At 36.5% G+C, this 17839-nt stretch overlaps 1 protein-coding gene across 4 annotated transcripts in view; it reads left to right on the top strand.

The window, feature by feature from the left end:
* Nucleotides 1–17839, top strand: part of FUT8 (fucosyltransferase 8) — a 180740-nt gene that overhangs the window by 114568 nt on the left and 48333 nt on the right. For all 4 annotated transcript variants that reach the window (XM_016223827.2, XM_016223829.2, XM_016223826.2 and 1 more), the window contains one exon: nt 1964–2078. In XM_016223827.2, the coding sequence (XP_016079313.1) occupies nt 1964–2078 (115 nt within the window). The remainder of the gene's footprint in view (nt 1–1963; nt 2079–17839) is intronic.

Here is a 17839-nt window from a genome sequence, read left to right as displayed (position 1 = left end):
CCATTTTCATAGGTGATTTCTAGAAGTGTATGTATGATATATTTTATTTATATATATACTTTTCTGACAAATAGAAATAAGTTTTTAACTTATAATTTTCACAAGCAAAAACACATACATATAAGCAATTCTTTAACAGAAGCGTTAACACAAAGTGTGGAGAAGAGTGTAGAGAAGTGATGAAGGTGGAGCTGTAACTAGTAAAGATTATTCCCCAAACCTTTCTCCCACAAAATTGAATTTGTGAAAGGTAAAAATTATCAACATTATCTCATTAAAATTCTTGAAATTTTTCTTTTGCTACTTTTTCATTCACTTACCTACTCAAAGGTACTTATTGTACATTTTCTATGCAGCTGGTTCCATTATAAATGGTGATTAAAAAGAAAGCGGTTTTTTAAAAAACCTCTGCTCTCAGGGGCTTAAATTTTAGTAGGGGGACAAAAATATAATAAAGAGGTAATGATGTATGTTGCAAGATGATAACAGCTTAAAGAAAATAAAGCGGGGAAGAAAAAGGGAAAATCAAAGGGTGATGATGGTGATTGGGTGTTGAATTTTTAAGTGAGATAGTATGGGAAAGCCTCATGGAGAAGGGGACATATGAAGGACATTTGGGTGAGCCATGTGGATGGATCCTGGAAAGGAGCATTCCAGGGGATGGAAGAGCAAATGCACAGACCCTCAAGTAAGAACATGCCTGGCATGTTCAAGGGGTAATGTTGTTGGCTGAAGTAGAATAAGCAAGGAAGACAGTAGTAGGAGATGAAATCAAAGAAGTAATGGGGAATGTAGGTCAAACTTTGGATTTGACTGAGTGGGATGAAGATCCCATTCAATGCTAATAGCAAAGGAGTAACCTTATATGACTGACTGTTTAATAGAATATGGCTGCTCTACTGAGAGTAGGCTGTAGAGGTAGGCAAGGGCGGAAGCAGGGTATAGACCTATTCAAAGGCTACTGAAATAATGCAGGCGGGAAAAGATGGTGGCTCAGTTGATGACTTAGTGCTGACTGGTAGCAATGCCAGTGGTGATAAGTGGTTGGAAATTGACTAAATGTTTGCTAATAGATTGGTGGAGAGTATAAGAGAAAGAGAGAAGTCTTGCTTTTTTATGGTAAAGGTAAGTCATGGCTTTTATTTAGTGCACTATAAATGAAACCATCTGCACCAGCCCTAAACTTTCTCTTATAATGTACTGAGCATTTTAGTTTACTTTGTAGGAAATCCAGCATGTTATAATTGAAATTACTGATGCTACTCAAAAATGGGAAAGTGTCTTAATAATCATTTTATTAGTTTAGACCAAGAATTTTCAAATTATGGCCCAAGGGCCAAATCTGGCTTATAGCTTGTTTTTGTGAATAAAGTTTTATTGGAACATAGGCACATCCATTTATTTACATATTGTCTATGGCAGCTGTCCTGCTTTAAAAGCAGCAGAGGCCCACAAAGACTAAAATATTTGCTACCTGGCCCTTTATGGAAAAAGGTTTGCTGAACCTTGGTTTAGCCTGTTGTTTAAGTTGTGTCAAAATTTTTCTCTGATCCTTTTCCAGGCACTCAGTGTTAAGTATAAAGAGAAAATTTAAGAGGGGACAGGAAATGACAGTAGAGAAAACAAAAAGGTAGTATTCAAATACTGGCACCAACTTAATTTCTTTCCTTTATGTTTAATCTGCCTTTTTTTTTTTTTTTTTTGCCATGGATATCCACTTCCCCCTAGTCTCTGTTGTGTTCTTTGTTGGGAAATAAATACAGCCTACTGGCTGAGGGTGAGGGAAGGTAGGTTTTTCTTACCAGTAAGACTAGTTGTTGAATTTCATAGCCTTGATAAAAAATAAAAGATGAGTATCAGCAGCAGTGTGAGCACCAATCTTTATGAAGAATCTGACTCTTATGTTTGCATAATCCTATGATGACGTTCAAATAAGTAAGACCTCCAATGTTTTCTTTCATAGGTCTATAATGACGGATCTATACTACCTCAGTCAAACAGATGGAGCAGGTGATTGGAGGGAAAAAGAGGCCAAAGATTTGACAGATCTGGTCCAGCGGAGAATAACATATCTTCAGGTAAGAAGGTTAGGTTAAGAAATAAACTTCAGTGATGAAGGAAAATCATAATAAAACTAAGAGTTGCTCCTGGCCGGGCATGGCTCAGTGGTTGGGCATTGACCGAGGATCCAGGAGATCCCAGTTCGATTCTCGGTCAGGGCACATGCCCGAGTTGTGGGTTCGAGCCCCAATCGGGGGCGTGCAGGAGGCAGCCAATCAATGACGGCTCTCTCATCATTGACATTTCTATCTATCTCTCCCTTTCTCTTCCTCTCTCTGAAATCAATAAAGATATATATATTTAAAAAAACACCAAAAACAAAAACATGAAAGAGTTGCTATTGGTTTTTAGTCTTCCTAGCCCTTACTTTTTGATAGTACTTATTTACTTATTCACTCATTTTACATATTTATTCAGACAGACTCTCTGTGATGCCTTGAGTGGAATACAAAGATGGCTAAAACAAGGCCCCTGCCCTAAAGGGGGTTATTATTATACATGTGCATGTGGTACATGCACACACACACACACACACACAACTACTATGCAAAATAGAAAATCTTCATTTTATATGAGAGATATAGATGAAATCCTCGTTGGAGGAAGAAAATGTTAGGGATAGTTTTGTGGAAAAGGTATTATTTGAACTAAGCTCTAAAGGATAATTAGGTAGGATTTAGACACACAGAATGGAGAAAAGCACACTAGTTGGAGCAAATGATGTGAGCAATGGTCCATAGTTGGAAAAGGGCAACACAGGAACTCAATGAGATATGGGATATTTTAGTTTGTCTGTAATTTTAGGTTATGTGAAAGGAGGGATGGAAAATAAGCTGGAAAAAGGTGGGTTTGGGAGCCAGATTGCAGAGGTCCTTGGGTTCAGGTTAAGCTTTATGCTTACTGAAATATTTCATTTATTGCATAAAAATCATTTTAATAACAAGTAGGAAAGAAAAATCAAGGGTAAGCCCCAAGGCCCAAGCCCTTTTAAAATTATTCTCTTCATTTTTTGTTGTTCTCTTTTAGTTATTAATACCCATACGCAATCTTACATATTCAGTCTTACATATTTGTGAGGATAGAATTGATTTACTTTTGAATTTTTTTTTCTTCATCTGCCATAAGACTTTTTCTCTTTTGGAGTCACAACCTACTTTTGAAAGGTTTTTACACATGAGCATGGCATGATGAGAGTGCTTTAGTGATATTAAACTGAAAGTACTATTTTGGTTAAACTGTGTTAGTATTGGAAGAGACTAGAGTAAGGAGACCATTTAGGATATGAGGACCATAAAGCAAGTGAGAAATACTGAGGCATGTGGCAGTTTGCATTGGAAGTGAAGAGGCAGGTTTGAGAGAGACTGGGAATACAGAATTGATAGGCCCTTCCAAGTAGGTTAAAGAGATGAAGTCACTGGGATAATGGAGGCATCATTAACTGATAAGGAACTTACAGATAGAATCATTTTCAGGGGGAAACAATGTTAGTAAGTAGAATTCTTTAGCACTCAAGTTGAAATTACCATGCCTCTCCTTTTCACTACTATTGATGGTATACTTTCTGTGTACAATCACTCTGCTTTCCTTTTAAGGTTAACAGCAGAGTATTAGCCAGTGACTGGATTTTATATATTTTAAGGTGCACATTTTCTTATACTTAAATAGGAAAAAATAGAAAGTCAGGTGTTTAAAGAGAGATCATTAAAAACCAAACTCATCTTGGCATGTTGTCTTGGTCTCATACTCCCGTGGCCATTCATCAGAAGTGTCTGTAGAATGAGAAACTCTTACCTCCTGTAGAGAAGAAGTAATTATCTCCTATCAACTAGAAACTCATTCAGTGAACTATAAACAGCTGGTGGTGCAGAACTACCATCCTCATTTAAACTGGAAATAACTATGGTGTCTGAGTTTTTTCCATTTCCACATATTTATTAAAATCTTACCCAACAAAATTTCTAATTAAACTATGATTTGGTCATACATAGTTCAGCTCCCCACACTGTAGCTAGAAACTGCTTTAGTTTTTTTTCCTCTTGGTTTTTAAGTGGCCAGGTGCTTTCACCTACAGTGCAAATTTGATCCTCTGTGTGCTGATTTCTCTGGTTCTGTGTTAGGGAATTTCACTTGTAATTCATGCTAATGAATTAAAACTACCTTGGCTTTTTAAATATTTTAGGCTATAGCAAAACAGCATTTCACTTGAACCTTAACTTCAGTTTCAAATATTACTATTTAACAAATTTTTACTTTTTTTTAATCCTGACCCAAGGATATTTTTTCCATTGCTTTTCAGAGAGAGAGTGGAAGGGAGGGAGGGAGGAAAGAGGTGAGAGAGAGAGACATCAACTGGTTGCCTCCCCCACGTGCCCCTACTGGGGAGTGGGAAGCAAACCTGAAACCGAGGTACATGCCCTTGACTGGGCCCTGACCTTCGGTACGCAGGCTGACTCTCTAACCACTGACCCACACCAGACAGGGCTAACAAATTCTTATCTCTATGCTTTTCTTTTTTTTCCTTCAAAAAAAAAAAAAAAAAAGAAAAGAAAAAGTGATTTTTAATATTCAAGGAGACAGTGAAAGTCTTAGTAGAAAAAAAGTTTTAGAAAAATTATTTTATGTTTTTATTTTGTTTACTTAATATTTATGGTCATTTTTTTTCTATGTATTCTAAAAGTTTTTTAAAGTCAAGGACTGTATTTTTAACACCTTTATTTGTTAGTGGTTAAAGATATCAGTCATGCTTTATCTTCTCTGAATCAAAAATGCCTTCTCTAACTGGAATATTTATTCGTAGTGTATTTTTTAAACATGGCAGCTATTTTAAAAAGAATGATTTTTCACTGGTTTAATGAAATCGATTAGAGAGTTTAATCAGAAGAGTGAGCTGTTTATGTGGTTTTGAAAAAGTGATTACATTGCCTTGGCTGATGTGGCTTAGTTGGTTGGGCATTGTCCCGTGCACCAAAAAGTTGCCTGTTCCATTTCCCATCAGGACACATGTACAGGATCGGGCTCAATCCCCAGTAGGGGGTGTGCAGGAAGCAGCCAATCGATGGTTCTCTCTCACATCGGTGTTTTAAAAAATAAAACAACCCAATATTACATGCTCACTTTATAGATAAACATATAAGAGAGTAAGACCTTAAGTGCCCTGACTGGGAATTGAACTGCGATCCTGTGGATCCTAGGTTGATGCTCAACTGCTGAGCCACACCTGGCTAGGCTGTTTATTTGTTTTAAATATGACTTTTACTAGAAATTGGTAGGTTGATAATTTTCTTTTTAGAGAAAACAAACATGTGAAAATGAGGAACAACTATTCTGTTTTTTAAATGAGGATAGAGATTTGTGTTTTGTTTTGTTTCTTCATTTAAAAATAACAGACTAGTTGGAGAAATAGCAAATTCTCTTTTCCTGTATGGATTCCAGTGACTGTGGATGGTCTTTGGAGCAGAAAGTGACCAGGTTACACATGAATGCATTATTGATACTATTAAACATCTCTTTCAGATTGTGGAGAAACCCTCCACTCCAACATAGTATGTGTCTAATTCCATTTTTCTTGGACAGGACAAATTCTTTAAAATACATTTTAGGCCAGAACATAACTGTGAACTTCATTCGTCTGCTAGTACTCTGAGCATGAGATCAAACCAAACATTAGGAGTATTTCTATAGCCCATCAGGGATGAGAAACAAAATAAAACCAGGGGTGGTAATAACTAACTCATTAGGAAAAGTCATTAACTTACCTATATTAAGATATTTGTTAAGTGTTTAAAACTGTTGGAGTGGAAGAAACTTTCAGGATCTTTCCCTGTGTGAAAGAAATTTTTAGCTTGGGATGAGATCAAACAGAGAAAAACAGACAATTTCTGAGAACTAAGAACAGTGTACTGAGAAAGAGAATATCTTACCCAAGATTAAAATATAAACAGGTTCAATGAGGAAAGAACAAGAAGTGGTAAGTGGTTATGGTGGCAAGGGTGTGTGTCTGTGTGTGTCTGTGTGTCTTGTGCCTTGAGTCATCTTGGACTCCTGATGACTCCATGACTGAAGGATGTCCACAGTGTCCTGTCCTCATAGGCCTGCTCAGTTCCTGTGGGTGCATGCCTATGGCTTCTTTTATGGAGTCAATCCATCTTGTTTGTTTTCCCCAACATTATTGCCTTTTCCAAAGAATCCTGCCTCCTCATGATGTGCCCAAAGTTGGACAGCTTCAGTTTTCTCGTTTTTGCCTCCTATAATATTTCAGTCTTAATTTGCTGTAGGAACAACTTGTTCATCTTTCTGGTGGTCCAGGGTATCTGCAGAGTTTTCCTCCAATACCATATTGCACATAACTCCATATTTTTCTATCAGCTTTCTTCATTGTCCAACTTTCACATCTATACATAATAATTAGGAACACAAGAGTATGGCTGATCTTAGCCCTGGTCTCTAATGACACATCTTTGCTTTCGATGATTTTTCCTAATTTTTCCATTGCTGCCCTTCCCAGTCTTAGACTTCTCTTGATTTCTTGGCTGCAGTCTCCATTTGACTTGATGACAGAACCAGGATAAGCAAAATCTTTAGCAGTTTCAATGTCTTCATTATTTATGTTAAAGTTGTGTATTATTTCTGTAGTCATGATTTTTGTCTTCTTGATATTCAGATGCAGTCCTGCTTTGGCCTTTTATTTTTTCACTTTCATCAGAAGTCATTTCAAATCATTGGTACTTCCTGCCAATAAGTTGGTGTCATCTGAATATCTTAAGTACTGATACTATAGTATGTTTTGTGTACAGATCAAACAAATACGGAGATAAAATGCACCCTTGTCTGTCACCTTTGCCTAGAGGAAACCATTCTGTCCCTCCATATTCTGTACTGATCATGGCTTCCTGTCCACAATACAGATTTTGCATCAGAACAATAAAGAGCTGAGACACTCCCACTTCTCTTAGAGCAACCCATAGCTTTTCATGATCAATGCAGTCAAAGGCTTTGCAACACAGACTGACCTTCTTCTGAAATTCTTTGGAGCACTTTAGTATCCAACAAGTGCTCGCAATTAGATCTTGAGGGCCACTTCCTTTTCTGAATCCAACTGGAACCACTGGCATTTCTTGCTCCATATAAGGTAGAGATCTTTGCTACATCACCTTGAGCATCACTTTACTTGCATGGGAAATTAGAGCAATGGTTCTATAGTTACTGCACTCCTTGGCATCTCCTTTCTTGAAGATTGGGATGTATGTTGAATGTTTCCAGTCTGCAGGACATTGTTTTGTTTTCCATATTTGTTGATATATATTCTTGTTAAGATTCTGACAGATTCTGTCTCCGTGGCTTGAATTAATTCTATTGATATCCCATCTAACCCTGGTGATTTGTTTCTTTCCAGTACTCTCAGGTCAGCTTTCACATTGCTCTCTAGAATTTCAGGTTCCTACTCAGAAATTTTCTTCAAAGGTGTCTGTCATCCTTGTGTCTCTTTATAAATTTTCATTACACTGTTTCCACCTTCCTTTTATTTACTCCTGATCAGATAACGTGCTTCCTTGTTGGTTGTTCAGCATTCCTAGTCTAGGTTTAAATTCCGTTTTATTTCTTGAATCTTCTGGTGGAGAGCTTTTGTTTTTCCTTTTTTGTTGTTCTCTTCTATCTCCTTATAGTGATTTAATTGTTCTCTTTATCTCTGTGAGATAGTTCGAAAAACTGCGTTCAGGATCCTAACCCTGATTTTGTTACTTTTTATTTTTTCCTCTCATCTGTCTTTAACAATTTTTAACATTTCTCCTGTCATCCACTCAATTTTTCTTTTCCTTTTACTTCCAGCATTGTCTTTTCACATCTTTCCCTAATAATATGTCTGATATCAGTCCACAGTTTTGGTTACCAGTTAAGTTTAACATTGCAAATATGTTTTTATGTGAACTTTAAATCTATCAGGCATGTTATTTACATTATATTTGGACACTATGATTCTTTTAGAGCCTTTCTTTAGCTTTATTATAATATTTGATAATAAATAGTTTGTGGTCAGTACCACAATTTGTTCCTGGTCTTGTTTTGACAGAGAGAATACAGCTTCTCCATCTCCTGCCTCCAGTTACATTGTCTGTCTGATTTTTATATTGGCCATCTACTTCAGTATAGAGAAACACATAGAGATTTCAGTATAGAGAAACTTCCTTCTGTTCCTACTTTGTTGAGTGTTATCATGAAAATGAGTTGAATTTTCAGATGCTTTTTCTACATCAATTGAGGTGATCATGTGGTTTCTTCCTTTATCTTGTTGATGTGGCGTATTACATGGTGAATTTTTGTATGTTGAACCATCTGAACGGATAAAGACTATATCTGAATGGATAGAGGGAGGTCATTATTTTTACCATTGCTTGTTACTGTTTTCGCTCAACTATTTCTTGTCTTTCCCATAACTGCTGTACTTTTTATTTCTCTCTTTTTTTATGGGCATAACCATTGTTCATTGTTAAACAAACTATATCACCTATAAAAATCCAACACTCTATAGGCACATGCACCATCATTTCTTCTATCAAGTTAATGCATATCGAAGGCCATCTAGGATCGTTGGAAGAAGTCTAGTTAACTTTCTGCCAATGAACTAGCCCTGTGGCTTTGGATTTTTCCCTTGTTCAGATCTACCTGAGGTTGGCGGCTTTTTGTCTGCTTGCTTGTTTGGAGGGTTTTTTGTTTTATTTATTTTATTTTGAGGTTTGGCCTGAATCCTCTTGCCCTGGAGTGATTAGTGGCTGGACTTGCTGGGCTTGGAAGTGTCAGGGCTGGTAAAGGAGACCATGTCTTGAAGCTACAAGTATCCCTAGAAATAGAGGGATTTTATAGTATGCCATATGAGAGGGTTGATTATGTTTAAAGGGTTAGGGATAGGATAGATACTATGTTTGGCTTTGCAACCAAAGGACCCAGTGCCTTGCCCTTTGTACTTACATAATGGGTGAAACAGGAAATAAAGCTGAACCCTAAGAGAAAGTTTTTAATTATAAGGAGTCCTTCCTGTGTTCAAAGCCTGCATCCCATAGAGGCTTTAAATAATCTCTTTAAGTGTTCACTGCTAGAGTTCTTTTCCTCAAACAAATGTTATGCTTTCCTTTTACATAAGAACATACAGTATTACATTGTTCTCAAGATTTAAATTGTTGAATAAAAGTTGGTTTATCATTTTTATAAAAGGAATTTATATGAGCAGATGCCACTGGAAGCACAAAATCATTAGTTTGCCAATAAATAAGTAGCATTATAGATGTGAGTTAAATGTGCATTAAATGTTTGAAAATGTGTTAGGTTTAAACTACAGGCTTCTGTTTCTCGATAAGGTGTAGTCAACACATTATGCGCTATTCTTCCTGCTAATCCTGTACAGAGTGAATTTCCTGTTTCGTTTGTTTGTTTGCTTGTTTGTTTTGCCTCCTGTGTATCTTAGTTAGGGGTGCTGAAGAATCCTCCAACCTAGAAATACCAGTGGACGGGGAAAAAACAAAATCCCTGTTTTGATTATATCTACCCTATTCCAGGTGAACATCATGAAAAGTTGCTTCCCTCCCTTCCCTGTGGAGATTGAGCATATAGCTTTGTCACTCACAATACCTGCCCTGAAATAATGAAGGCACCCCTACCTCTCCCAATTGGTATTAGAACCGCAGAGACTTTGGACAAACCTGCCATTGCCACACTGCAATAATGAGGCAGTTCCTCTTCCTGTTCCAACTAGAGCTGAGGGAGGGTATTGAAGAAGAGGGAGTTAGAGAAAGGGATTTTTAAAACCCGTGTTTGAAATCTCAGGCAGACCTCTAAATGCTGTGTGTGCAACTGATCAGAATCAATACAGAAAGAGGTCTGAGAACTGAACTCTGGTATAATATACCACTTCAGCTTCAGAATGGCCTCTAGGTAGCCTATGGGGGCGGAGGGGGGGAGGGCAGAACAAAATACCACTGAAAAGGCTTTTAACAATTAAATTGACATTTGAGCCACAGTCCGTAAAAGTGAGCTAAGAATCTAAACAGTTTGACTGCCTACTAAAATAGAAAGCAGACTCTCATAACATAACACTCGTCATCATACCAGGAAAATCTTAATTTAGATGAAAAAAGGTAATCAGCAGACACCACACTGAGATGAGACACAGATGTTGGAATTACCTGACAAGGATTTTAAAGAAGCTATAATAATAAAAACGCTCCAATAAGCAATTACAGACTTGAAACAAATGGTAGAAAAAATTAGAAAGTTTCAGCAAAGAAATAGATGATACAAGGAAAAACCAAATGAAAATTTTAGAACTGAAAAATATAATAACCTAAGTAAAAAAACTGGCTCATAGTAGAATAACTATGACAGAGGAAAGAATCAATGCCCTTGAAGTTAGATCAATAGAAATTATCCAGTCTGACAACTGAGAGAATAAAGGTTGAAAAAATTAAACAGCCTCAGGGACCTTTGGGGCAGTAACAAAATTATTTTATGTTTGTATCTTTGGAGTCCCATAAGGAGAGTGAAATAAGAGTGAGGATTTGAAGAAATAACTGAAAACTTTCTAACTTGATAGATCATTCAGATAGAAACTTAAGGAAATAATAGCTTTAAATGTCACTTTAGACCTGATTGATGTAATAGACATTTATAGAACATTTCATCCAATACACATTTTTTCATGTGTACCTGGAAATATTCTCTAAAACGGGTCACATATTAGGCCACAAACAAGCCCAGGAAATTCAAGAAAATTGAAATCATATCAGGCATCTTTTCTGACCACAGTGGCATGAAACTAGAAATCAACTACAGGAAGGAAACTGGAAAAAAACACAAATACACATGCTACTAAAAAAACTAATGAATTAAAGGGGAAATCAAACAGGAAATCAAACATTGCCTTGAAACAAATGGAAATGAAAACACAACTTTTCAAAATTTATGGGATATAAGAAAAAGCAGTTCAAGAGGGAAGTTCATAGCTGTACAGGCTTATCTCAAGAAAGAAAAAAGTCCCAAATAAATAACAATCTAATTTTACATCTAAAAGAACTAACAAAAGAACATAAAAATAGAAGGAAGGAAATAATTAAGATCAGAGTGTAAATAAATGAAATAGAAATGGAAAAAAAAACAACTGAAAAGAACAATGAAACTAAGAACTGGTTCTTTGAAAAGCTCAACAAAATCGACAGACCTTTAGCCAAACTTATCAAGAAAAAAATAGAGAGAGCCCAAGTAAATAAAGTGATAAAGAAGAGTTTACAACTGACAAAACAAATACAAAGAATTATTAAAGAATACTATCAACAATTATATGCCAACAAATTTGACAATCTAGAATAAATGGATACATTTCTAAAAGCATATCACCTCTCACGACTGAACCAGGAAGAATTAGAAAATCTAAACAGACCCATTACTACCAATGGAATTGAAGCAGTAATCAAAAAACCCCTGACACACAAAAGTCCAGGACCAAGCGGCTTCACAGCCTACAGGTTTTATAAACAATCTACAGGTAACATCACACTTAGTGATAAAAGACTAAATGCTTTACCCCTAATATTAGGAATGAGGCAAGGATGAACACTATCACCACTCCTATTCAACACACTATTACACTGTTGGAAATAAGTAAATGGCATACACACTAAAAAGAAAATTATCCCTATTTGCAGGTGACATGATTGTGTATAAGGAAAATCCCAACTAATCTAAACAACACCTACATGGCAATAAACTCATAGAGCAAATAATTGGAAATCAAAATTTTAAAACACAATGCCATTTACAATTGTTCCAAGAAATGAAAATTCAATATTTAGGTGAAGATACCTATCAAATACTGAGGAAATAAATCAAGACCTAAATGAATGGACATACCATGTTCATGAGTTGGAAAACTCAACATAGAAAAGATGTCAGTTTTTCCCAAGTTAATCCATAGGCTAACACAATTCCTATGAAAATCCCAGCAAGTCTTTTTTTCTTTTTGTATATAGATAAATTGATCCCAAAATTTATAAAGAAAGGCAAAGGAACTAAATTAGTTAAAGCAATTTTGATGAAGAAGAACAAAGTTGGAAGAATCATGTTTCCTAATATGAAGACTTACAATTATAGCTATAGTTATTATGATAGTGTATGGTATTAGAAGAGGGGTAGACATATATATATATAAATCAAACAGAATAGAGTTCAACATAGACCCACATAGGTATACTAACTTGGGGTGGTTGTTTTCATCTAGGTGAAATTTATATAACATAAAATTAACCATCTTAAAGTGAACAATTCAGTGGTACTTAGTGCACTCACGAGACTATGCAATCACTGCTTCTATCAAGTTCCAAAATATTTCACCAACTCAAAAGAAAGCCTGATTTCCATTAAGCAGTTGCTCTCCATTCCTCCATTGTACTTTCACTCAGCCCATGGAAACCACCGGTTTGCATTCTCTCTGGATTTACCTATTCTGAATATGCCATATAAGTGAAATCATACAAGGTGTGACCCTTTCTGTCTGGCTTTTTCACTTAGCATAATGTTTTTGAGTTTTATCCATGTTATAGTATGTATTAGTGCTTCATTTCTTTTTATGGCTAGATAATATTCCACTGTATGTGTATGCTGAAATTTTTCCATCCATTCATTTATTAATGGACATTGGGTTATTTTCACCTTTTGCATTTGACTGCTGTAGACATGCTTCTTCTACATATATTTGTTTATCAGTTTTCATTTCTTTTGAATATATGCCAGTGAGTGGGCAATTGAGAAAGGTGCAAAGGCATTTCAATGGAGGAAGCACAGTCTTTTCAATAAATGGCATTGAAATAATTGGACATCTTGTAGGAAAAAACAAACCTTGATCTAAACCTCACACTTTATATAAAATTAACCCAAAATGGATAGTAAATCTGACATAAAATAAGTATGACATGTAAAACTATAAAACTTTTACAGAAAAGTGTTGGAATGGATCTTTGTGACAACGAAATTGATTCTTAAATCTGACACCAAAAGAATAGTTCATAAAAGAAAAAAATCAATAAATTAAACTTTGTCAAAATTAAAAACTTTTGATCTAAGAATAACTGTGTTGAAGAGGCAGGAAAGACAAGCCACAGAGTGGGAGAGAAAATCTTTGCAAATCACATATCCAACAAAGGTCCTATATCCAGATAGTATTAAGAACTCTCTAATCTCAACAGTAAGAAACAATCCAAGTAGAAAATGGGTGAAAGTTTTGAAAAGACAACTCTATCAAAGAGGATATATAGATGACAAATATGCACATGAAAAGATGTTCAAAATCATTAACTATTAGGGAAATGCAACTTAAAGACATGATGAGATGCCACTACATGACTATCCGAATGGCTAAGATAAAAAATACCAAGAATGTAGAGCAGCCAGCTCTCTTCTACTAATGTAAGACGGTACAAGCCATTCTGGGAAACAGTTTGGCAGTTTGCTATAAAGTTAAACATAGCCCTACAGTGTTGTCCAGCAATTATACTCCTATATATTTATCCTGGAGAAATGAAAACGCATGTCCACACACAAAAATCTGTACGCTCATGTGCATAGTAACTTAATTTGTAATAACCCAAACCTGAAAACCCAAATGTCCTTCAGTGGGTGGATAAACTCTGGTATAATCCACAGACAGAATACTACTAGTAATAAAAGGAACGAACTATTGGTACAATAACTTGGATGGGTCTCAAGAGCATTATGCTAAGTGATTTTTAAAAAGCCAATATCAAAAAGCTAAATATTGTCTGATTCAACTTATAACATTCTCAAAATGACTACATTGTTGTGGAGAACAGATCAATGGTTGCCAGGGATTAAGGTTTGAGGAAGGGTATGCTTCCTAAGGGGGTAGTATAAGAGGATTTCTGTTTTGATGAACAGTTTGTATCCTGGTTGTAGCAGTGGTTACATGAGTGTGTACATATTATAAAATTTGATAATAGCACTATACCCCCTAAAAAAAGGGTGCATGTCAAAACTGGTTAAGTCCAAATGCCTATATTTTAGTTAATCATATTATGGAATGTCAGTTTCCTGATGTTGGTTAATGCACTACGGTCGGTTAAGTAAGATGCTCTCATTGGGGGAAACTGTGGAAAGTACACCGTAACTCTCTGTACTGTTTTTGCAATTTATCATGGGTCTTAAATTATTTAAAAATAAGCCACAGAAACAGTGTTAAAGATTTTGAAAGGTAAAGAAAACAACATGAATTGGTTAGAGTACTGTTAAACTGAAACAGTGAGAAAAGGATTTTTTAAAATAAAAAATAAACAAAGCTGGGGATTTCAAAGAAATTTATGCTTAAGTTAACATTGGATTCTCAGTGCACAGCTAGGAGAAGTGGAACAAAGCCTCTGTCTGGGAGAAGAGGTAGCAAGATTTGACATCTGGTTTAATTATTGTTGATGGTTTGACTTAAAAAACAGTGTGTAGACAAGAGCTATAAAGTACCAGTAGTACCCCGAAGAATACCACTTTGCAGAATGGAAGAGCTGGCAGAGTAGTGTAAATTACTCTGACTTTTATTTAAAACCAAGCAAACATCTGCAGCAGCCTCTGCACAGGAACAGTTTCAGCAGGTTTCTCTGGTGTCTGCTGGGTCCTTCATCCTTGGAGCCATTCTGGAGCTTGCTTTTAGTTTTCCCCTCTTTCCCCTTCTTCCTATGCCCCGCTCCCTCTCCCTCTCCCTCTCCCTCTCCCTCTCCCTCTCCCTCCCCCTCCCCCTCCCCCTCCCCCTCCCCTCCCCTCCCCTCCCCTCCCCCTCCCCCTCCCCCTCCCCTCCCCTCCCCTCCCCTCCCCCCCTCCCCCTCCCCTCCCCTCCCCTCCCCTCCCCTCCCCTCCCCTCCCCTCCCCCTCCCTCTTTTCCCCCTTTCCTCTCCTTTTCTCCTTCTCTTCTTTCCCCTTTTCCATACTACTTCCTCCTCACCCCTTTTCCCTTCTCCCTCCTTTTTTTTTTTTTTTTTTTAAGAGTACCTGCCATGTCATCCTGTGTTTTGGTTTTGAGGAAAGAGAGCCTAATGGGTCCTGTTAAGTTAAAAGGGTGGTGGAGGACCTTTCTGAAATTCAACCTCAATTTTGTAAGCATGCTATTTTTAACATGACCAGTTAAGCTGGTTCTGAGATCTGGGTGTCAGGCTGTAAACTGATAGAGAAAAATTAAAGGTGCTTGATGAGATCTGCTGTGCATTTATGTAGCATTGGCAGAATCTGGCTCCTCGGGTGACTAAACTTTTCTTTTCTAGCACTGGAAGGAGTTTTGTGTACATTAGATTCTTGAATAAGAGAATTAGGCTTGGATGCATCTCATTCTTTCTGTGCCTTTTCTTTGTGGTGCATGTGGTAGAAGAAAATATTACCAAGTTCACTCTGGTGGACACATCTCCTGACCCTGGGGTAGACGTTTTTTAGAGACCACCTGGAATACCCGGAGATGACAGAATATGGTCTCAGAGACCCTCAGGGGAAGTAATGCACCACATTTATTTGTTGCATTCTATTGAATTTGTAGAATTTTTGTTTTTTAATGGCTTTAAAATATTCAATAGAGACTTCTGGTCAAAGAGCAAACGTCTCTAAAATGCACTTAAAGCAGGCCAATCGTTGCTGTACTTAACGAAGATAAGCTTTCCTCCTCTGTGACTATATAGTAACTGTCTGCCTTTGCCTCAGTCTGTCAGGGTAACAGTCTGTAAACTGTGTACCTTGATGTCTTTTCTCCTTTAAGTTTTCACACTTAAACTTTTATGAATTACCCACCGGGAAATTGATTTCCCAAAGCACTTAGCCTACTTGTGCTGCAGCTATTGTGTGGTCCTTATTACTTGCAACCGATTGTTCTCTGCTAGAGGGGTGGAAAGGACACCTTGATACCATCTTAACTTTGCTATGAAAATATTCTTGTTCAATATGTTAAGAGACAATAATTTCCGGTCTTAGCTTTTAAAAATAAGAGTGCTTTTTAACTTTTTTCCCCCCATGATTATTAACTATGCCCAGAGTCTTCATTTTAATTACCACTATGCAGTACTTCAGTTCTCTTATTTGCTTCATTACCTTTTCTGCTTTGGTTTTGAAAATAATTTTAGAGAAATAAAGTCAGATTGCTTCTAATATGATGAAATGCTTTCACCAAAATGTTAATGAACCTTTTTTTCATTACCAGCACAAAGCTATATGTTGCAATTTTTTAAAACAAATTAAAAATTGTTTAGTGTTATGATTAGATCAGACAAAGAACACAATAAAATTTAACTTACCTGGTTCATTCCTTTGGTTTTTCCTGACTTCTCTTTATTGGAAATAAGAGCTATCTATGGCTTAACTCTTCCTACAGAGGAATGTTGTTAGAGAGGAGCTGGAAGGATTCCCAGGATTTGGATTTTTAATCCTTAAATTTAAGTTCTTCAACCATAAAAAGACTAGAAGAACACATAGGGGGAAAGCTCCTTGATGTTGGTCTTGGCAGTGATTTTTTTTTTTTTTTTTTTAATATAACACCAAAAGCACAAGCAACCAAAGCAAAAATCAACAAGTGGTACTACATCAAACTGAAATGCTTCTGCACAGCAAAAACGAAACAATGAACAAAATGAAAAAGCAACCTATGGAACAGGAGAAAATATTTGCACACCATGTATCTGATAAGGGTTTAGCATCCAGAGTATGTAAGGAACTTAACTCAACAGCAGAAGACCAACATAGTGAAAATATGGACTAAGAACCTGAATTGATATTTCTTAAAAGAAGAATGTTGACATAGGAATGGTCAACAGATTATTGAGCATGAGTAAAATGCAAATCAAAACCACAATGAGATATCACCTGTACCTGTTAGAATGACTGTTATCAAAAAGACAAAAGATAACAAGTTTATTGAGGATGTGGAGGAAAGGGAACCCTCACACACTGTTGGTGGGAATGCAAGTTGATACAGTCATTATGGAAAACAGTATAGAAGTTCCTTAAAAACTTAAAAATAGAACTACAGTATTATGCAGCAATCCCACTTCTGAGTATATATCCAAAGGACATGAAATTACTGCCTTGAAAAGATATCTGCACCCCTATGTTCATTGCAACAGTATTCACAATAGCCAAGGTGTGGAAACAGCCTACGTGACATACCATTGGTGGATGAATGGATAAAGAAAGTGTGTGTGTGTGTGTGTGTGTGTGTGTGTGTGTGTAAGGGAATGCTATTCAGCCATGAAATACAACACAAATGAACCTGGAAGACATTATGCTAAGTGATATAAGACAGAAAGACAAATACTGCATGATCTCACTTACATGTGTAATCTAAATGAGTCAAATTCATAAAAACAGAGTAGAACTAGTTATCAGGGACAGGGAGTTGGAGGAAATAGGGAGATGGTGGTCAAAGAGTGCAAAGGTGGTTATATGGGATAAGTTCTAGAGATCTGATATACAGCATGGTGACTATAGTTGGCTAAGAGTTGATTTTAAGTGTTCTCCCCATCAAAAAAATGGCATTGCTTTTGTCTGAGTATATGACATTCAGTTAAAGTAATAGTTTATTAAGCATTTACTATTTGCAAGAGATACCTGGAAATACTATGTTTAGCTTATTTTGACCTAATTTTTGTTGTTGTTGATTTTTGTTGCTTGTTTGTGCAATGTTTTGGTCTATATATAATTACTGGGCAGAGAAGTGAGGGAAATTGCATTGCAGCTAGAAAATTTTGCTCTGAAGTGGCTTTTA

Source organism: Miniopterus natalensis, chromosome 1, assembly GCF_054644295.1.
Source record: "Miniopterus natalensis isolate mMinNat1 chromosome 1, mMinNat1.hap1, whole genome shotgun sequence".
NCBI classification, from domain to species: Eukaryota; Metazoa; Chordata; class Mammalia; order Chiroptera; family Miniopteridae; genus Miniopterus; species Miniopterus natalensis.
Note: the sequence above shows the minus strand (reverse complement) of the source record. Positions and strands in the feature narration are given on the sequence as shown.